This window comes from Musca autumnalis, unplaced genomic scaffold (assembly GCF_047663935.1).
Source record: "Musca autumnalis isolate F117 unplaced genomic scaffold, ASM4766393v1 scaffold_4, whole genome shotgun sequence".
NCBI classification, from domain to species: domain Eukaryota; kingdom Metazoa; phylum Arthropoda; class Insecta; order Diptera; family Muscidae; genus Musca; species Musca autumnalis.
Window position 1 is genome coordinate 63,411,355 of NW_027411977.1, and position 21,887 is coordinate 63,433,241.

Below are 21,887 nucleotides of genomic sequence, written 5' to 3' on the forward strand. Positions count from 1 at the left end.
ATCGAAAAGTCGATGTTCGATGACAACAAATCGATGGCACTATCTATAATATCGATTCTTTTTTAAAAATTCAATATCGACCGATAGTTTTGTCTATCGATATTATCGGACTAAAAACCACAAATACCCCGTTTGCACCTAACCGGATTAAGCCAGTGGGTTTGGGTTTCAAATGTGCACTGGCAGAGAGACGTGCGGCCGAATGCACTCGTGAAGGAAGAATGTTGCGAAGGCAACACCAAATTTCAATTTTACAAGTTGCATCGTCGTCGGAAGATCTCCTGTATGGACCAGGAATAGATGACTCCTTGTAATTGTACCAAAAATACATTTTTTATTCATGTAAACCGAAATAAAAACTTAAAACGCGCTTTTCTCGAAATGCCATTTTTGAAGTCGATGTCAACGATAGCTCGAAAACGGATAGACCGATCTTTGTATATTTTGGTGAGCTTATTAAATGCATAAAAACCTTGTATTTAAACGAGACAGTTTTTTTAATTTTTTGCCGATTTATGGGCAAAAATCGGTCCATTTTTTCGTTAAAATCGAAATTTTGAATTTTCACTATTTTTGTTAAAATAGATTTTTGAAAATTCTGTCTCGCTTAAAGACAAGATTATTACGTTCTTAAAGCGCGCACCAATATATATTGTTACGGAATTAGATTTAACTCATCTCCGTGTAGACGTTGTTTGTCCCAATTTACATTGGGCGAGTTTACTTGCGGCAATTGTCAGTTTGTAGGTGAGAGAGGGTGCTGAGAGCCAAAGGGTTACCATATGCCTCACCTCTCTCTCCTACAAAATGACAATTGCCGCAAGTAAACTCGCCCAATGTAAATTGGGACTTTTATTCCCCAGTACGATTTGTACCAAATAAAACAGGGTTCGTTTCAGATTACGTTTCTACAATGCTTTATTTACTTTATTACACTTATTCGGAACCGACTTTAATTAGGGGTAGTTTACACTATATGTAAATGTCATATGACATGAAATTTTCCATCATTATATAGTCGCTAATATGTGCAATATTGGGGATTTTCCTTACGCCATTTACTTTGTGCGTCCACACCAGCAAAAATGTAATAAAGTTACGTCTCCACATTGCCTGCGTGGGTAGATATGGAATGTTTTTATTTCGTGACATATGACATCTACATTTAGTGTAAACTTCCCCTTACTAAACGCACAGCTTGTCTCTAGTTAGCACGCAGCTATTCTGTAACCGATCTGTTCAACACAACTAACTCGTCGTTGCTGATTCCACCTGTATTTATCTCAAAAATCCCCTTGTTCAAAAATTCTCCAGAACACATCTGGCAACACCTCGAATCTGTGCAACGAACACACAGACGCACATTCGCATAAAGCGAACAACCACATTCACATACAGCGTTGCCAGTATTTTTCAGCCTCTTTCTCCCAACTTCTCCAAAATTTTCCCCAAAATTCCCTAGATTTTATTGAATTTCCCCAAAAAAAATTGCAGAAAATAGCTGTGTTTCTTTACTTAGCTGAGGTTACCATTTTTAACATTTGTTACCATTTTTAACCTGCAAATCGTTCCTTAACCCCGAAAAGTGGCAAAACTGGAAGGAATTTTAAGAGAGGAGAGATAGCGAAAATGGCTTTCTCTTCTACCACAGGCTACCAGACAAATTTCTGCAGGTAAAAAATGGCAGAATTGATATTTCGACTCTTGTTTAACGATTATTTCACAATGAAGAAGAAAATGGACGTAAAACAGAAGAAAAAGTCGAACGCTGACAAAACTAAATTAAAAACTGTGAAATAAAAGACGAAAATTGATTTTTTTATGTTTCTTTTTGACATTGCTGCCAGATCTACCATTTTTCCGTTCCTTCCCAGCAAAAAAGTTTGGAAGCAGTGCAATGCAGACTTATGATTTCAATACATTTTTCGATGCAGTCCACACGGAGTTATGAAAATGCACTGCGCTCGATACATTTTGGAAGCACTCGCTTAAAGATCCCTAGCCAAGCAAGCCAATTTTTTTGATCCCTACAGTCGCAGTCTTTTTTTCTGAACACAAGAAAGAGTGTTAAAATTCTAAGAATTTGTTTTATAGCCCGTTTCCACGGTACGTCGTTCGTTCTCTATTCGTTGTTCGACCCATAACTACGAATAAATTACTTATTTCCCAACACAAAATTCTATGAACGAACGACGATTTTTCTACGTTGTTCGATTAGAAATACTCTCTGAACGACGAATAAGTATGTCCCATCCCTAACAAATGAGAGTATTTATCGAAAAAAATAATTATGACATGTCTAAATTCAAAATTGAAAAATTTGTTGAAAACACAAAAATTTTTAGAAAAAGGGAAAAAGATGAATGGAAATTAATGAACTAAACGAAATTAATGAAAAATGCACTGCGCTCGATACATTTTGGAAGCACTCGCTTAAAGATCCCTAGCCAAGCAAGCCAATTTTTTTGATCCCTACAGTCGCAGTCTTTTTTTCTGAACGCAAGAAAGAGTGTTAAAATTCTAAGAATTTGTTTTATAGCCCGTTTCCACGGTACGTCGTTCGTTCTCTATTCGTTGTTCGACCCATAACTACGAATAAATTACTTATTTCCCAACACAAAATTCTATGAACGAACGACGATTTTTCTACGTTGTTCGATTAGAAATACTCTCTGAACGACGAATAAGTATGTCCCATCCCTAACAAATGAGAGTATTTATCGAAAAAAATAATTATGACATGTCTAAATTCAAAATTGAAAAATTTGTTGAAAACACAAAAATTTTTAGAAAAAGGGAAAAAGATGAATGGAAATTAATGAACTAAACATTTTATATAGATGCAGAAGGAAGATGGTTGTGTTTCCTTCTTAATACCACACACATTTCTTGTCCATTAGTTCAAAATCGCGTAAAAAATCAGAAACAAAAAGGAAACAAATAACTGAAAGTCTGTATACACAAACATTGTTTTGACATGCCTCTCTCTCTTTAATTTTGAAAATAGAAACATATAAAAATATATTGAAAATACAAAATTATTCAGAATTTATGGAAAAAATGAATGAAATGTGTGTAGTTAAATATAGAAGATACATTTGAAGGAAGGTCTATTGCTTTTCCTGTTCATTTAATGCATATTTTATGTGTTTTCGGTTCAAATTTACGTGAAAACAAGGAAACAAAAATGAAAGAAATTTTGTTTATGTTTCTGTTAATTACGAATGGTGTCGTGGAAACGGGTTAATTCGTGTACGTCGTTCGACAGACGAACAACGTAATTGAAACGCTCGTGTGAACGTGACATTATAAAAAATAAAGAAATACAAACTAAAGTTATGAACATTGCGGTAATTCACGAAGTGGAGTTGGAGTTTTTTTGGAAATCTGAACTGAAGTAGGAGGAAAAATGAAAAACCATTTGGATGATGAAGCAATATCAATTTCGATGTCATAAAAAGCAGAATAGAGGAAGTAAACTTAGTTACGATCAAATTTAATGGAGAGTTTTTATAATTTGTGTTAATGTAATAAAGTTAATATTCTTGTTTTACACGAATAAGCAATGTATTTTATTTAATTTGGGATATTTGCAATGGCTTGCATTTTATAACATCTTTAGATTGCATTTAAATTCAATCCAAAACCTTACATTAAAGGCTGTGATTTGGATCGAAAATGGAGTGCATCCTAGCTGTGTGCACTGGAAGCAAAATGGAGTGCATCCTAGCTGCGCGCTCTCTTGTAAAATTCATAGGTGAATTCATAGGAAAAGATGTACTCCAGCGGCAATTGCTCTAGTGATTTAAATGCATCCGCGGATGCAAACTTTTTGCTGGGTTTACTTTTCTGGTAAAAATGTTCATGAGAGAGCAATTCTGAAACTTTTCTCTTTGACCACTCTTACCATTAAAAAGTAAAGGAACAAAGCTAATATTGGGTGAAATTGCTTGTAAGTTTAAAAAATGCATCCGTTTCAGCATTTGACAAGCGTTTTTACAAGCGTTTAAGATATTCGTTTAAGCGTTTAAGATTAATTAAGATTTTTTCAAAAGTAAAGCCAGGGACTCAATTCTTGTTCTATGAAAATTTTAAATGAAAAGTTTATAAAGGAAATAAATGTCAAATGAAAAATTTTATAAGATAAATATTTTTCATTTCAAATTTTCATAGAACAAGAATCCAGCCCCTGTATTCGATTGCAAAATTCGAGGCCAATTATTATAAGCTCTTCCCGGGCCATTTTATCGCTTTTAAAACTTAGATTAATACGCGTGCGCTATTATTAAAAAAGTTCAGATATTATAGCAAAACAAATGAAAACACAAGCACATTCATAAACGGTAAAGTAAAGGCCTGCGTAAATAAGCTGCTTTGCCTGATTGCCTTGCTTTGCTGCTTCAATAAAAAAATAAAAGAACAAAGAAGGCCGACCCAATTTCCAACTGATGGCAACCCAGTTCGAAATTTCGTCTTTATTCTATTATTTTTATTACGTCAGAAATGAAGCAGGTAAGCAAGGCAATCAGGCAAAGCAGCTTATGTACGCAGGCCTTAAGAACTAGAATGATGAAGAGAATTCTACATAATAGTTGTTGTTGCTTAAATAAAGTAACTGCGTAATAAAACTTTACGTTCATTTCAAATTTTTAAATTGACAGAAATTAAACTAAATTAACTTAAACCTAACTGTTACATTCGTAACAATATGAATACAAATCAATTGTTTTTTCTCTACTATTTTTATGTTAACTACTTCTGCAAAATGTCAACAAAAGCATAGACATTTCCGCCATTTTCATTTCTCGATCTAAGAACGCCTAATTTCATGAAATTATTGCAATGAAATCGCTCTAGTGTATACCGAGACTAGCGACGCATAATTTCATGAATTTTTTTCTATGACATCACTCTAATACTATTTCAACGAACTAGACTGTCCTAGTTCGCACACGCTTCGAAATGAATCGTTCTATTGAACTTTGTTTCCTATTTCCCATTAATAGAGTTTCCCCTAGAAATTTATAACGTTTAATTTTATCAAAAAAAAAAAAAAAAAATGCCTAGTAGAAGATGTATTTTTGATTGCAGTAATTTTAAGCATTTATATCAATTCCCTTTTGATGAAAGTAATTACTGCAAAAGACAGCTTTTATCTTGGTGTAAAATTTTACAAGTGAATCGGGAGAAATTAGGTAAACAGTGGAGAATATGTGACAATCATTTTACACCTGATTCCATTGGGATAAGGAGGCTAAAAATGGGAGTTTTGCCAAGTATACACAACATTTTTTACTTTTCTGAAATAAAGCATTATATTTTATGATATTTTTAGTGGAGCCATCCGATGTTCTATTGCAAAGACTACCTACATGTTTGAGAGAAGAGTCCTCCAACCATGTTAAAACGAAACCTCGTATAACGGCTAATAATTATTTAAAAAGAAAACATTCCGACCAAGTTATATACAAAAACCCTACTTTAACGGTCAGTGATGTCCCCTCTGAAAATTCGAAAACAAAGTCCCCTCAAACAAGTAAAACTAAAGCTTATTTAACGATAATTGAAAAGTTAGAGCAAAACGGTATTAAAATACGTTATAAAACACCGGCAAATCGTACATATGAAAAAAAGAACAAAAGAATAAAATTGGAAACACCACAAAACGAATTGGAAGAACCATCCCAAAATGTAATGGAACCTATAATACGTTTAAAAGTAGAACCCGATATCCTGTCATTTGATGCATCCGTTACTGAAGATTTGAAGGAAACTGAAATGAAAGTAGAGAATGAGACGTCGTTAAGGTTAGGTGAAGAAAATACTTATATTTTACCTCATGACATTAACGACCCGCCAATGGTAACGTTGCCTACGGACCATGCTAAGGAAATAAAAATGGAAAATGGCGATGATATTTGTATTTGTTCCTGCCACAAAAATGATGAAATTAACAAACTCTTAAAGATAATAGAAAGCTTAAAAGAAGAAAATTTGAAAATGTCGCTGAAGATTGAAGAACTATCTAAGAAAGAGTAGTAAATATGTTATCCAGAGACTTTGGATTAAAAACATTCTCCTAGTTTGGCCTTTGATATCGAATGTAAAAGGTGATGTTGTCATTGGAACATCTTGGCAGATTTATCAAAGCAAGACAGAATGAACAGATTTATAAAGGCCACGAAAATCATCTGCTGAAAGAGTAAATGATTCATTGGAAAACTCACTACCTCTAAAGAATTTTAGGAAATTTGAACATATACTTTTTATTGCTGAAAAGTTTTTATATATCTCAGTAGGCCTATTCTGTAACTTTTATCGATTGAAAAGTTGTTAAAATTTCTTTTGTTTTTGTAACAACTACAAAACAAACAAATGAAATTGTTGTAAAATAAACAATGAGTAAAGTTGTTAAAAAGTTACAGAATAGGGGGGCAGATTTTTTCATGTTTTTTTAGTTTTCATCAGTTTGCAACCTAACTTTGTATTTATTCAGTGCTTTTGTCGTTCGAATAAAAACTATTTGAGTACATTTTGAAAAAAAAATGGCGTTGTAATGGAATTTTCTTTGAAGCTAAATCTCTAAGTACGATCCCAGATAACCTCATAAGTTGGAAAGGGAGTAAGGATCCTGCAAGAACTCGGTTGGTAAAATTCAACAGTGAAATTCTTTTGAAATATGTACTTTCAAACGTTGAAAACTATGTACTTGAATCATTTAATTATGAAAATTTTTTGTCGAATCGACAAATTCCGCACCATGGCACAATTACCCAGGTAGTGGCATCGTAATATTTTGAATATGTTATGTCAAAACTTTCTTTATGTTGTTGGGGAAATTACATCAAAAATATTTTTTTTATAAAGGGATTTGACTTTTCATATTCTATTAGTTGGTGTGATCAGCTGGTGTGATACCACTACCTGGTATTTCTGCCATGTTCCGCACGGAATTTTTATTCATGATTTCCCGGTCAAAGAAACATATTGGGGGAATAAAGAAGGGGTGGGTCTCAGGAAGTATACCTCGAGAAGGCTTGTCACAGAAGTTGAAATTTTAAGGCCAGTCCAGTCGCAGATAACAACTTAAAGCTGGATGCAGATTATCCTGATTATATGGTCGGTATCTCGCAGCGTATAACTCTTTTCTTACATCCTCTCGATAAGTTAATATGGCAGTGGTATTAACTACTATAAACTATGTGAAGATTCAGAAGAGGTCAAAAGTCGGCTTTGTAGGTATCCCATGTAAATGTTACAAAGCCGCCGACTATTTGGTATATACGAGGTAGATGATCTTGCCTTCTGACCATATACAACTTTATTGACCCCGTCGTCATCCGTCTTGAATAGATTGGTTGGCACCCCATAAGCTTTTCTTCTTTATCTTCTTCAATCAATCTTCAACCGAGATTGGTTCAGATGCTTCTTCGCAATAGCTAATGATTCTCAGCAGACTCTGTATCTGTTATCCGATCCATTATCCTTTCAGTATGATAAAAAGTTTTTCTTTTTCCTGCTAGTTTCTAAACGATGCGAGTGTAGCTACAGAATTAAACTCAAGTCTTCTTTCCAAGGAATATGAAGAGTTAAACTCCAAAAGTTTAGAGTTTGGAGATAACATATTTAAAATCTATTCCTTTTCAATCCGGAAAATGCACATCGCTCTTATCAGCCAGCACCTTAAGGCTCACCAGCGCTAAACACACGATTTTGACATAAACTTTTGCATTACATAGTGCTAGGATTGCGAGAGTTAAACAAAATTAGATTAATTTTTTCAATTTTCTTAAGCATCGCAATAAAGGATTTGACTCAAGCTCCGAAGTCTTCCTTCTTTCCATGCTATATGAAGAGTTAAACTCCGCCAGTCTTCAGTTTGGATATAACATTCTTAAAATATATTTCTTTACCGACCCGCAGTATCCCCAACCAACAAACAAACGATTTTTTAGGGTTTTAAAATTTTGTATTTTCTGATCCTTTTTTCAAATAAAAAAATTCACATTCATCTTCTGCAATGCCCATAGAGCATGGACATGTATACACCACCAACAAACAAACTCTTAATATGATGATGTTTATATCAAATCTATTGATATTAAAATTACTTAGCAATCTACTTATCCTTGGAATCACCCTTGCCACCACGAATTCTACCAGTACGACGGGCAGCAATAAGACCGACCTTACGACCAGCAGAGGTACCACGCTTGACTGTGGAAGCCTTACCAATATGTTGATGGTTACCACCACCGTGAGGATGTTCAACAGGGTTCATAGCAACACCACGAACCTTAGGCCAGCTGTTACGCTTAACCTTGTATTTGTGGTAGGCACGGCCAGCCTTCAAGATTGGTTTGTCGATACGACCACCACCGGCAACAATACCAACCATAGCACGATTGGCAGAGGGTACAACCTTCTTGGCGCCAGAAGGCAACTTAACACGGGTCTTCTTGGTATCAGGATTGTGGGCAATGACGGTAGCATAATTGCCAGAGGTACGAGCCAAACGACCACGATCACCGGTCTTTTCTTCCAAATTGCAGATGATGGTACCTTCAGGCATGGTAGCGATGGGCATTACATTGCCGATTTGGAGGGTAGCTTTACGACCGCAGTAGACGAATTGTCCAGTGTGCATACCTTCGGGAGCAATGAAGAGCTCCTTGCGGATCTTGTAGCGGTAGGGGTCACGGAAGTGAACGACAGCCAAAGGAGCACCACGGCCGGGGTCGTGGATGATTTCCTAAAAACATAAACACATACAATTTAGTATTTAAACCAACACTCGTAAACAGTCAAGTCGCGATTTAGTTAAATTATCCTCCGACAATGACTGCATTTGTTTAAACTTACCTTGACAACACCGCGAATGTAGCCATGACGTTCAGCGAAATCCAAAGACCTCAATTTGGCGGCACCTTTGCGGTGATGGACATGGGCCTTGAAGACAGACCCAGCACCTTTACGTTGTGCACGAATAACGCGACCCATTGTTGGCTTCTATTTCCTAAAATAACGATAATCATCCATATTAATAACTCATCTCAAACAAGAGTCTCTATTTTGTTTACACATATTTGTTTATCGAATTTTCACAAATGTTTCTACACAAAATGTAAAATATTTTCATGACACATCACAGTAGGAGTCTTTAGTTTATTTCTCATAATTAATTTTGGTAGATGGCTTGTAAAATTCGATATTTTCTTAGATTTAATTCCAACATACAACACCTACCGAAAGCCTGCTAAAAAAGAAAAGAAAGAAAAGGAGGAAGAAATCTTGCTGTCAAAAATGTCAAACATAAATTGTCACAAATAATATGGCAACTTTGATCAATCGCAATTAGTGGAAACGTAAAAGACTTAACGCAATGGGAGCGTATTTTATTAGGCCCATACCCATGGTACAATAATACAGGTAGCATTATCAAGCCAGCTGATGGTAACATAATGTGTCAATTGCATTGAATTGATGTCAAATTTTGACATCTTATGTTACCAACAATTGCCGATGCGGCTACCTGTTTATTTGTACCATGCCCATACCTATATACGGACGTATACCCAGGGCGTATGTGGTGAAAAAAGTAGAACACATGTATTCTTATGAGAACTACCGAAATACGTCGAGCGTATACTATTTGTAAGTCGATGGTCAGACTAGTAAGGTTTCTTGAAACCAATTTCGTTAAAGTTTCTTTTCAAATTTCGTTAATGTCCACACACGTTAACGTGAAATTTAAGATCTTTGAGTGTCCTCTTTATTTTACCATTCGCGTTTGTTGTGTTTCTCATACCAATAAAAACAAAAAAAGACAAATAAACCAAAAACAACACAAAATAATTAACATTAATAATTAAATTAATATTAATATTAATAGTTAAATTTTCACTATTTCATTTATTAAATGTTTTTATTAAATATATTTACGTTTGTATTGTTGTTAACGTTTGCTTGAGAAAATAAATATGAAAGAAAATTGAAGAAAAAATCTTGCAACGAAGAACAAGAAGAGGCAACACAACAAACACAGAAAACCATGTACATGGGTTTCACTACTTCATACCCCTCGCCTATAAACTTGACGTCGCCATGTTGAAATCGTGCTAGTCTGACCATCGACTAAGTTCTAAAAGTTTAACTTTGACAGAACGTTATTGTTTGTATGTGTGTGTTTTTTGTATTTTAAAAACAAAAGCCTAACAAAACATGAAATACAATTCATTGCAAAGGAAAATTATTTGTTTTACGAATGAAAACATTTAAAGGGTTGTTTACACCATCTATCTATGTCGTATGAGATGTCAAATTTTCTACCTGCGAATGTTGTACACATAGTGTGACCACTATGAAAATTTTCATCTATCAAAATGATTTGGCAACTCATATGTAAATTTTTCATTTAGGGAGCGCTCTATTTGATACGGCATTCTCGTATGTAAACATAAATTTATCAGCTGTTTTCTGGCATTCTCAAAAAAATTGAAAAACAAAATCTTTTAAAAAAGAAAATGGAAAGTTATGTATATTTAAGTATTTAGAAAAGTAAAGGGTTGTTTACACCATCTATCAATGTCGTATGAGATGCCAAATTTTCTACCTGCGAATGTTGTACACATAGTGTAACCACTATGAAAATTTTCATCTATCAAAATGATTTGGCAACTCATATGTAAATTTTTCATTTAGGGAGCGCTCTATTTGATACGGCATTCTCGTATGTAAACATAAATTTATCAGCTGTTTTCTGACATTCTCAAACAAAAAATGAAAAACAAAATCTTTTAAAAAAGAAAATGAAAAGGTATGTATATTTAAATATTCAGTAAAGTAAATAAATGGCGTTTGTAATGTTATTTTTAGATCGATTGGTCAAAAGAAGCAGTCTTTGAAATGATTGTTTGGTGGCAAAAACATGAATGCCTCTATAACTCCAAACACCAATTCTACCAATTCAGTTTCCTTCAACCAAAATTAAAATTTGCGCAAAATTGCAACTCAACAATAAATGTAAATAATGACAAAAACAGCTGTTTTTATATTTTTAGGTTATGTCATACGAAAATAACACTTGCAGGTATGAACGCACAAATTGAAAGTTGTATGGATGACGTCAATTTTGACAAACATAGAGAATGTCGAATGGGTGAAAGAAATGGCAGCTCATATGACATTGATAGATGGTGTAAACAGCCCTTAAATAAAGGGTGTTTATTATGTTATTTTCAGATCGATTGGTCGAAAGGAGCAGTGTTGGAAAGTATTGCTTTGTGGCAATACATGAATGCCTCTATAACCCCAAAAACCTATTCTACCACAACAAACATGCTAGATATTAATTTTCCTTCAACCAAAATTAAAAATTTACGCAAATTTGTAACTCAACAATAAATGTAAACAATGACAAAAACAGCTGTTTTTATATTTATAGGTTATGTCATAAGAAAATAACGCTTGTAGGTATGAACGCACAAATTGAAAGTTGTATGGATGACGTCAATTTTGACAAACATAGAGAATGTCGAATGGGTGAAAGAAATGACAACTCATATGACATTGATAGATGGTGTAAACAGCCCTTAAGTAAGTTTCGGTCGCGGATTTTGTGTTTTAAATGTGATTTGGGACTCAACGTATTTGGGTAATACGGACGCTCAGAGAGCGTTGTTTTAGTAGGTTGGTGAAATATTTGTGTACGTCCCGTCGTTATTTAGGTTTAGCAGTTATAGCTGTGTCTGGTTACCCTAAAATTTGTAACAATTTGTACCAATTGTTGCTGGAAGTCGTCTGTTAACACAAAAAACCAGCAAAAGAGAGCGATTCGAGAGAGACATTTGACAGTTCTTTCACTGAGAGCTTGCAAATTCTTGCTGGACAAATTTCTTCTAGCAAGCACATGCAAGCTCTTCTTCTTCCTGAAAACAATCAATCAGCTGTTTTTAGTTTTTTGTTGATTTATGTTTGTGAACATTAAAAACAATTTTATTGTGGAAATAACATAGTCTAATTGTATTGTTTTATGGAGAACAAATTTGTAAAGTGGAAAAATACTTTTTTGTTCCATTTTCTTTTTTATTTTTAATAAAATACAACGTGTTTGCTTCCTTTGTTGGCGGACAAATTGTTGAATTGTCATCGACGTATAACTAGACGTTTACACCAGACAGTTTGTCTTGAAATACAACTCTGATTTACTAACACAAACATGCATTTGTCGGCTGTCTCCCAGCTGTCCGTCATTTTTTCAAAGACAGTCGGATAGACAAATTTTTGACATTTTTGTAAAAATAATAATTGAAATGTGTTGAAAACAAAAGAACATGAACAAAAAGAAATCGACTATTTTCATTTATAATTTTACAACTGTTTTGCGGTTTTTGCAGGATGCCTACGTTACACAGGCAAGTTTTGTGTTTTTGACGAACAGTACATGTACTCAACTGTCTTGTCATGTGTAAACGCAGGGTTAATTTCTGACATAATAAAAATAAAAGAATAAAGAAGGAAAGGGCAACCTAGCAGGAAAACAGGAGAGGCTACTTATGTAGCTGTTTTGGCAAGTCAGCTGATTGCTTGCTGGTTTTTGCTGGGAAGGTGTCTGTTTACTTTTTAAAATTTTCTAGCAAAAGAGAATAAAAACCCCTTACTCTCTGAGAAAGTTCTTGCTGGACAATTCCTGCTGGGAAAGTAACCAGACAGACTTTATGTTGTCATCGACGTATAACTAGACGTTTACACCAGACAGTTTGTCTTGAAATACAACTCTGATTTACTAACACAAACATGCATTTGTCGGCTGTCTCCCAGCTGTCCGTCATTTTTTCAAAGACAGTCGGATAGACAAATTTTTGACATTTTTGTAAAAATAATAATTGAAATGTGTTGAAAACAAAAGAACATGAACAAAAAGAAATCGACTATTTTCATTTATAATTTTACAACTGTTTTGCGGTTTTTGCAGGATGCCTACGTTACACAGGCAAGTTTTGTGTTTTTGACGAACAGTACATGTACTCAACTGTCTTGTCATGTGTAAACGCAGGGTTAATTTCTGACATAATAAAAATAAAAGAATAAAGAAGGAAAGGGCAACCTAGCAGGAAAACAGGAGAGGCTACTTATGTAGCCAGGCGTTTACACGAGACAGACTGTCTTCAAATACAACTCTGATTTACTAACATATACATGCATTTGTCGGCTGTCTCCCAGCTGTCCATCATTTTTTCACAGACAGTCGGAATAACAAATTTTTGACATTTTTCTAAAAAAAGAATTGAGATGATAATTGAAATGTGTTGGACACAAAAGAACATGAACAAAATATGTGAACGGAAAATAAAGAGAAATCGACGAATTTCATTCTAAATTTTACAATTAGTTTTGCAGTTTTTTGCAAAAAATGGAAGACAACCGACAAATGTACGTATGTGTTAGTAAATCCGAGTTGTATTTGAAGACAAATTGTCTGGTGTAAACGCCTAGTTAAATGACATTTCAATTAAATTTTTTCATGTTTATAGCTGAAAACACATCCATCGTTTCAGTGAAGTTGGGCGTCATTTCTGATAAAAACTGAAAGAGCAAGCACAACATAGTGCTGATTTTTCTTTATTCCTTTATCAGGAATGACGTCCGACTGAAACATTAGCTTCGTTCCAGAACTAAAAAGATTTTACACATTTAACACATTTTGCACACTTTTCACCAAAATGCGTTCCCGTACACCAAAAAAAATTGCAAAAGGTTCACTTCTCTTTGAACCAAAATGGCGCTGAATAGCTTTCTCTTTAGAAAATTTTTACACGACAAATTTGAGCGAGCAAAAATATGCAACATGTTTTCCGGCTTCTGATTGGTTGATTCGCCGACTTTGGCATTTGTTCCAGTTTTTTTGACGTTTCTGCCATTTTTCCGTTCCCGTACATTTTGGAAAAATGTGTATGTAGAACTCATTTTCGACAGTTTGCTCTTTTGACACTTTTTTCATTAAAAAAGTACTGGAACGAAGCTATTGTATGTGTTTTTGGCCCTGGCACAATAACAGTACACTATAGCTTCGTTCCAGAACTAAAAAGTTTTTACACATTTAACACATTTTGCACATTTCTCACCGAAATGCGTTCCCGTACACCAAAAAAGTTGCAAAATGTCCACTTCTCTTCGAACAAAAATGGCGCTGAATAGCTTTCTCTTTAGAAACTTTTTACACGACAAATTTGGGCAAACAAAAATGTGCAACATGTTTGCCGGCTTCTGATTGGTTGATTCGCAGACTTTGACATTTGTTCCAGTTTTTTGACGTTTCTGCCATTTTTCCGTTCCCGTACATTTTGGAAAAATGTGTATGTGGAACTCATTTTCGACAGTTTGCTCTTTTGACAATTTTATCATTGAAAAAGAACTGAAACGAAGCTTATGTATACAACATTCATATGTAGCAAATTTGACATCTCATACGACATTGATGGATAGGGTAAACACCACTTACTAGGCGTTTACACCAGACAGTTTGTCTTCAAATACAACTCTGATTTACTAACACGTACATACATTTTTCGTTTGTTTCCCAGCTGTCCATAATTTTTTCATGGCAGGGTTAACAAATTTTTGACATTTCTTGTAAAAATGTGGGAGATAATAATTGAAATGTTTTGAAAACAAAAGAAAATGAACAAAAACAAAATATGTGAACGGAAAACAAAAAGAAATCGATGACTTCATAATTTTACAACTGTTTTTGCTTAATGCTAAGTTTACATTTGCGAAATCCACTCGATTTCATCTGTCAATTTCATAGCTCAAACGTCAAATGAAATCTCATTTGAAATCCATTGGATTTCATTTGACGTTTAACCTATGGGTTTGACAGATGAAATCGAGTGGATTTCGTAAATGTAAACATAGCATAAGTTTGATATTAAAATGTGTGGCGTAGGGATAGTTAAGTCGACTTTCGGTTAATCGATTAATCGACTTTTTGCAGTCAAAAATATAAAACTCGTAGTCGACTTTTGTCTGGAGGGAAAATCGCATAATCGATTATCTTGCGGTCGATTTTGGAGTTTGCCCATAGATTGTTCACTTGGCGGTTTTACACTTTGGTTTTTACACTTGGCGGTTTTACAGTTTCAAAAGAAAACTCGAAAATCGACGAATAGTCGATTATAATCGATTGTTTGCTGTTATGAAAAAGTCGAAAGTCGAGTTACAAGACAAACTCTTATGTTACACGCTGGGAAATAATCGCAAGACCGAAAAATCGCATTTTTAGTTTTAGACCAAAATCGAAAAGTCGAAAAATCGATTATTGCTTTCCATTACCTATCCCTAGTGTGTAGAGCTGGCAAAAAATCGATGGCACTATCGATAATATCGATTGTTATTTAAAATTTCAATATCGATAGATAGTTTTGCCTATCGATATTATCGGAATAAACACGCCTAACCTGAAATCCATTGAAATAAATAGAAATTTCGCTGTTTTTCGGTTTTGTGTGTGTGAGAAAGTAAGTCCGTAGTCACACGTACACATTTTTCGGTAAAATAAAATGATTTTTTTACATTTTTTATAAAATAAAAGCAGTTGTTTATTCCCATTTGCATCAAGAAAATCATTGACATTTCCGCCATTTTCATCTCCAAATGAATGGCGTTGACAACCTAACGATAATATCGATAGCAATCGATATTTTAAAACATTATATCGAAAATATCTAATGTTGGGAATATCGGTGGTTTGCCAGCTCTACTAGTGTGGCGTTTATTCGCTATAGAAATAGATAAATTTTATAAAATTAAAATGACAAGTTGTTAAAATGACCTTACATGTTTTAGTTGTCCAGCAAAAAGGACAGAATCAATGCCTAAAGGGCCTTTTATAGATTTTAAAAATGTTGCTAACAATTACATTTAAGCTGGGTACCCATTGTCAGTTTTGAATGTCGATATTTCGCAATTATCGATAAGGGGTAGTTTACACTATATGTAAATGTCATATGACATGAAATTTTCCATCATTATATAGTCGCTAATATGTGTAATATTGGGGATTTTCCTTACGCCATTTATTCTGTGCGTCCACCTCAACAAAAATATAATAAAATTACGTCTCCACATTGCCTCCGTGGGTAGATATGGAATGTTTTTATTTCGTGTCAAATGACATTTACATATAGTGTAAACTACCCCTAACTGTCAAACCGTCCAGCAACCACAAAATATTTTGTGGTTGCATGATGAATGACAAAAATGAACGGCCACACTAGCAAGCAACAACAAAGCTGTCATTCAAAACTGACAATGTGTACCCAGCTTTACATAGACAATAAAAACAAACTGCAATAAAAGTTATTGTTCAGTGTATAAAATATTGTTCACTGGGCGTTTTCGAACTTGAGTATACGTTGCCAATTTCAAGGTGACCATCACCGACAAGCATGAACCATACCAAACGTCAAAATTTGTTTTAATTATGCATAAATTAGACAGACCTATTAAATTTGTTCGTTTTTAATTTTAGCAGAGACGTTCGCATTAGACAGACAGACCTATTACATTTGTTTGTTTTTAATTTTAGCAGAGCCGTTCGCATTGCAGTGAGGCTCTGTAAATCATACATACAACAACAACAAAGGTAAACAAAGGACTTTCTTGAAATGGGTGGCGGTGATAAAGGCATAGATCGATCTCTTGTAAAAGTGACCTGTAATTGGAAACTTACTTCTGGCTGCCCATTACTGGAAGCATTACATCTGACAAATGCCGACCCAGATGTGTTCCAAAGGTATGTATTTATCATCATTTGTGTTTTATAGCAATTGTTTATCACGACGTTCCCTGTTCCTTTGGCTGTGTATATCCTTTCTAGACCCACAAACGATGAACTAATTGATCAGAACAAAGCCGTCTTACTTAACAAATCTAGCGATAATTCTGAATATTGCGAGTTGGATGTACAACTCTATCCTGAATACAAAATTCAAGCATTTTCTCTGGTATGTAGCATTGACAAGATAGAAATATTTCAAGGTCTTGCCAAAGAATATTTCGAAACAGTATATGGAGAAATATTAATGGATGATGACTATGCTGACGATGAATTAAAAATATATCGCTATGATGTGGAATTACAAAAATCTGGTATAACTCGACTAACTTTTAAGGTATTTGGTTGGCATTGATGAGGATGACTGAAACCCCTAATAAAATAATTTATCATTTTAGTTTCTATCTAAAGTCCTAACGGAAATTTGTATATTCGGAATACAAATTCAGACTGCCCCCAATCCCAGAGGTATAACGACACTTTTGCCAAGCTCTGTTGAAAATTGCTCAGGTAATTTGACACCTGCGGAAAAAAGCAAACGTTTGTTGGAGATGTTAGTCCAGTCAAAAACACTTAAGGAAAATACCCAACAATTTGAGAAAATGAATGTTTCAGACGATGTTAAAACTACAAGCTTAATACAAGATTATATTGACAAAAGGTTGAATGAAATGGAGGAGCGTATAAATCAACGTTTGAGTCTCATGGAGGAGAGACAAATGACCATGCTAAATCGTTTGTTAGAGACTGTAGGAAATTTGGAACGCAATAAAGACTAAAAATAAGAATTTGTTTTTGAACCAAGTTTGAATGTACGTATATACTCTTCGTTATACTCAAAAATTATACCTAAAATGTATTGTTTACTTAAAATAACTTTCATACAATACTTTTATACAAATTTTAATACAATTTTTATTTTTTTCGATTTCAGTCAAATTGTATCATGGAGGGATCAAATGGTTGTCCTTTAAAAGGAGAGTTTTCTGCGTTCCAGGCTTGTTGCAAACGCACCAATTGTTCACTTCTGGATAGAGGTATACTTGGATCGTCTAAATTTTGTTTGCTCATTTTAGTTTGTATTTTTTCTATTTGTTGTTGAGCTTCTTCGGGATATGCATCAATTGGCATCTCCGTCTCCAGTTTCTTTATATCTATAGATGATTCATGAACGAATAATTTGTCCCACCAGCCTTCCATTGTTTTATCTAAAATCATTGATGATTAAAAGACAAAATTAAAAATATTAATCGGAAATTGTACGTCGATCCATACTGAAACATTTAAAATCAGAATCAGCTTACCAAAACTAAGAACCAATTTCCCATCCGTAATGGTCCACACAGCATCATTATGCCTATATTTACCCCAAGTTTCTCCGCTTACTAGCTCCTGTTCTTGTGGTAGCAAAGCATTTACAGCAATATGATTCGACTTGAGATTAATTTTTACATGTTTTCCAGATTTAACTCCAACCGGAAGGAGGATTGATAGCTCGATGTCTTTTAACGTTTGACACCAGCAATATTTGTCATTTTTATCACCATTTTTGTATTCATTTTCACTGAACGTTACTTTATCCTGTGTGTGTTGCAATTGCCCATTGGTCACCTCTTTGTTCAGTTTTATATCGACATCATTTTGTACTTCGTCCGATGCAATTTCCACTTCTTCTATTGCTGGTGGAACATAGTCTTCCTCATTATCTGCCGTCTGTGCTTTGTCGTTGTATTTCTCATATTTTTGCATACAACTTAAAAGAATTTCTTCTTTAATACCTCTTGGAAAGCCAATTTTTTCATCTTTGCTTTTTTGAATGTGATAGAAATCAGTTCTACAAGTAATAGAGGTTTTGAATGTATTACAATCGACTTCATTTAAATTTTACTTACCTTCGATGTAAAAAGCCAAATACTGCATCCAAAAATCCTGTCAATGATTTTCTCTCCTCCAATATTTCGCTTAATATGCTGTCGGCACGAAGTTGATCCATAATTTTTATTTTTGAAAATTTACAGCTCCTTATGACCCACTCTTTCCATTGGGTATGTTCATAGTACAAACATATGTGTTGGGTATGTTGAATAATTGAATATGTAGGTCTGTTCCTTTACATTAGAGCTTTGTTCCCGAACTAACCCCCTGTTTATGTAATAGCTTTTATTCTTCTCACACGAATTGTCAAATTTTGTAGATCGATTTACTCGCCTCAGCGCAAATGTAGAGCTCTGATTTTTAAAAGAGGATTTCTTAACTATATATGGAACGTTTCTACGAAAAATTAGGTCCGTATGTCATCTGGGGGCTGAGCTATGGATGCCTAAATTATTACGAATATAGACGAACGAACCAAAAATAGTTACAAAAACAGGGGGTAAAAAGTTTTTACAATTGGAACAAGTTGAGTTGACGAACTATGCTCAAAAAAATGGTTTTTTAAATTGTATTTTTTTCAATTAGCCGGCCTTCGGCCGGGGATTTAAGACTTTCTCCTAAGGACAGGTGCAAATCTAGGGCACGGGAACAACTTTTTTTTTATTTTAAAATTTTTCTCTTATCAGCTGGCCTTTAACAAAGGAATTTTTGGAACTTCAAAGGCCCATATCTCGGGAAGTATGGACTTCCGCAACAAATGTTATATATATTTGTGATCAGGGTGACGAGATCTACCTGTGATAAAAATTTCATTTCGATCCGAGCATAGTTGGCCAGCTCGTCTTATGCCCTTCTCTTTAAACAAAAATGGCGCTGAATGACGCTCTCTTTAAAAACTTTTTACACGACAAATTTGGGCGAGTAAAAAATAGTAACATGATTGATGGCGTCTGATTGGCTGGTACGCCGACTTTGACATTTGTTTCAGTTTTTTGACGTTCTTTCCATTTTTCTGTTCCCGAACTTTTTGAAAAAAACTTTTGTGTGAGAACAATTTTTCTCTCTTTTACAAGTACAGGAACAAAGCTTATACTATGTTTACATTTACGAAATCCACTCGATTTCATCTGTCAATTCCTTTGTGTATACGTCAAATGGAAACTCATCTAAAATCGATTGGATTTCATTTGACGTTTGAGCAATGGAATTGACAGTTGAAATCGAGTGGATTTCGTAAATGTAAACATAGTATTAGGTGTGTTCGTTTATTCAAGTGAAAGACCGTGTTTAGACATTCAAACTGGAAAGAAAATTTTTCTTCTCAATTTCTTTTAAAATTTCCTTGTTGTTTAGACACGGAAATCATGTTTGTGTCAATTTTCTAATTTTTCTTATTCTTATTCACACTCATTTTCTCATTGCGCCGTTCAAAAACAAAGCCAAGGCAAAATTGTAATGAAAAATAAAAATGGACGTGTGTGATAAACAATTAATTATTAAAGGAACCCTTGAATTGCATTTTAATTTTGATATTTCCACTTATTTCGAATTGTTTTTGCTTAAAAAAATAGTTTTTCTTCCAAATGTTTTTTTTTTTTTAATTGTCTCCGCTGTTGTTTGTTTCTCGACAGAGAAAATAAAATGAAAGAAAATTCAAAAACAAATCTGCAGCCAACTTCAGGTTGTATACAAAGAAAAACGAAACAAAACAGAATTTGCCAGTACAGAGGTGTGTGTACCCCCTCTTATTCCTCTCTACTCCCTCGCCCATAAACTCAATTTTCTTTCCCATCAACTTTCCCTGCATAAACAGGGACAAAAGTACTTGCAAGTTCTCAGTAACGTCTCTCCCCCAATTTTATTCTCTCGAAGCTACAAATTTGAAGATTGTTATCGAACAGCAATTTGCAAAAACTTGCAAGAAGTCAGGTGATTTGAAGAAGAAGTTGGCGGAAAAGATTAAATAAATAATAAAATAAAAAGTAGTTACCACAAACTACAAAATAAGTTATTTCATTTACATTATCGATTTCCATAATTTATATAATAATTTTTTTAATAACCAAACGTTTGTTTATTTTTTTGCCAAGAAGTCCACCACAAAGCATTCGAATTTAAATCAGCTGATCAAACTTGCAAGTTCTTACAAGAAAAATTGTCCTTACAAAAACTTGTAAACAAAACTTTCCAAAATTCTCTCACTATTGTCTCCAAATTCGCACTCTTTTACTTTACAAGTTTGTTATCGAACAGCATTTTGTAAAAGTTTGTGCAAATTTTGTACAAACCTTTGGGTTATCGTACAGACCTAATAATTTGTACAAATCCAGTCAAGGAACATTGAATAACCCTGCGTTTACAAATGCCAGGACAGTTGACTTCATGTATTGATTGTCAAAATCCCAATACTTGCCTGTGTGACGTAGGCGTCCAGACAAATGCAAATCCAGTTGTAAAATTATGGATAAAAATCACCGATTTGTTGTTCTTTTATTATCTCACTTTCAATTATTATCTCACTTAAGGGGTGTTTACACTATCTATCAATGTCATATGATCTGTCACTTCTTTTATCAATTCGACATCCTTTATAGTCGTGTTCCTTTACGTGCCTGAGGTTACCAGTTTTTACCCGCAAAGTGTTCCCTTACATTAAACGCATACAGTTTATATGAGAATATTTCACCACTTTTACCATTTTTTGCCACTGTTACCATTTTTAAAAGTAAAGGAACAGACCATATGTTTGTCAAAGTCCATAACACTTTTAGTTTTTGCGTTCACACTAGCATACAATTTCATATGACCACAAAATATAAATCAAGCAAATAACACAATTCATATTGTTAAAAACTTTAATCGCACTCACACTTTCGTTTTCTTTACCTATTTCCTTCATTTTTTGGTAAAATTGTTTTCTTCTAACAATTAATTTCTCAACTGCATACGAAAATACATGGCAGATTAGAGCGCTCCCTAACTCTTATGTTACACGCTCAAACTTTCATACGAAACTTTGTCATTATTTTGGCGTTCTTAGGTCGAGTTCCCCATTACAGTAATTTCATAAAATTACTTTTGTATGAAACTCGATCTATGAACGCCAAAATAATGGGAAAGTTTCGTATGAAAGTTTTAGCGTGTAACATAAGAGTTAATGAAAAATGTACATATG

General features: G+C 34.1%; 3 protein-coding genes across 4 annotated transcripts; 1 reads left to right on the forward strand and 2 right to left on the reverse strand.

Moving 5' to 3' along the window:
- Positions 1 to 4,988: 4,988 nt before the first annotated feature.
- On the forward strand, positions 4,989 to 18,094 carry LOC141402223 (uncharacterized). 2 transcript variants are annotated; one of them, XM_073983090.1, is made up of 5 exons: positions 4,989 to 5,276; positions 5,336 to 6,644; positions 16,592 to 16,795; positions 16,880 to 17,174; positions 17,236 to 17,770. In XM_073983090.1, exons 3-5 carry the CDS (start codon positions 16,668 to 16,670, stop codon positions 17,614 to 17,616), a joined length of 804 nt encoding a protein of 267 aa, XP_073839191.1. In that variant the 5' UTR covers positions 4,989 to 5,276; positions 5,336 to 6,644; positions 16,592 to 16,667; the 3' UTR covers positions 17,617 to 17,770. The 2 variants fall into 2 exon arrangements, with proteins under 2 accessions (XP_073839191.1, XP_073839192.1); XM_073983091.1 differs by lacking the exons at positions 4,989 to 5,276; positions 5,336 to 6,644 and adding an exon at positions 17,772 to 18,094 and having other exon boundaries at positions 16,565 to 16,795; positions 17,236 to 17,649.
- Positions 8,073 to 9,249, reverse strand: RpL8 (ribosomal protein L8). The gene is made up of 2 exons (XM_073983092.1): positions 8,863 to 9,249; positions 8,073 to 8,752 (listed from the first exon to the last, which is right to left on the reverse strand). The coding sequence occupies exons 1-2, from the start codon at positions 8,998 to 9,000 to the stop codon at positions 8,120 to 8,122; spliced, it is 771 nt and encodes a 256-aa protein (XP_073839193.1). The 5' UTR covers positions 9,001 to 9,249; the 3' UTR covers positions 8,073 to 8,119.
- On the reverse strand, positions 17,668 to 19,787 carry LOC141402222 (nudC domain-containing protein 3). The gene is made up of 3 exons (XM_073983089.1): positions 18,730 to 19,787; positions 18,142 to 18,671; positions 17,668 to 18,045 (listed from the first exon to the last, which is right to left on the reverse strand). Exons 1-3 carry the CDS (start codon positions 18,828 to 18,830, stop codon positions 17,768 to 17,770), a joined length of 909 nt encoding a protein of 302 aa, XP_073839190.1. The 5' UTR covers positions 18,831 to 19,787; the 3' UTR covers positions 17,668 to 17,767.
- Positions 19,788 to 21,887: the final 2,100 nt, after the last annotated feature.

Bases quoted from the DNA above. Each gene is read 5' to 3' on its own strand.
- RpL8 (XM_073983092.1), bottom strand. From the start codon at position 9,000: ATGGGTCGCGTTATTCGTGCACAACGTAAAGGTGCTGGGTCTGTCTTC. The intron at 8,753-8,862 runs GTAAGTTTAAAC...TTATGTTTTTAG, and splicing joins ACATTCGCGGTGTTGTCAAG to GAAATCATCCACGACCCCGG.
- LOC141402222 (XM_073983089.1), bottom strand. From the start codon at position 18,830: ATGGATCAACTTCGTGCCGACAGCATATTAAGCGAAATATTGGAGGAG. The intron at 18,672-18,729 runs GTAAGTAAAATT...TATTACTTGTAG, and splicing joins TTTGGCTTTTTACATCGAAG to AACTGATTTCTATCACATTC. The intron at 18,046-18,141 runs GTAAGCTGATTC...CAATGATTTTAG, and splicing joins GAAATTGGTTCTTAGTTTTG to ATAAAACAATGGAAGGCTGG.
- LOC141402223 (XM_073983090.1), top strand. From the start codon at position 16,668: ATGGGTGGCGGTGATAAAGGCATAGATCGATCTCTTGTAAAAGTGACC. The intron at 16,796-16,879 runs GTATGTATTTAT...TATCCTTTCTAG, and splicing joins GACCCAGATGTGTTCCAAAG to ACCCACAAACGATGAACTAA. The intron at 17,175-17,235 runs GTATTTGGTTGG...TTATCATTTTAG, and splicing joins TAACTCGACTAACTTTTAAG to TTTCTATCTAAAGTCCTAAC.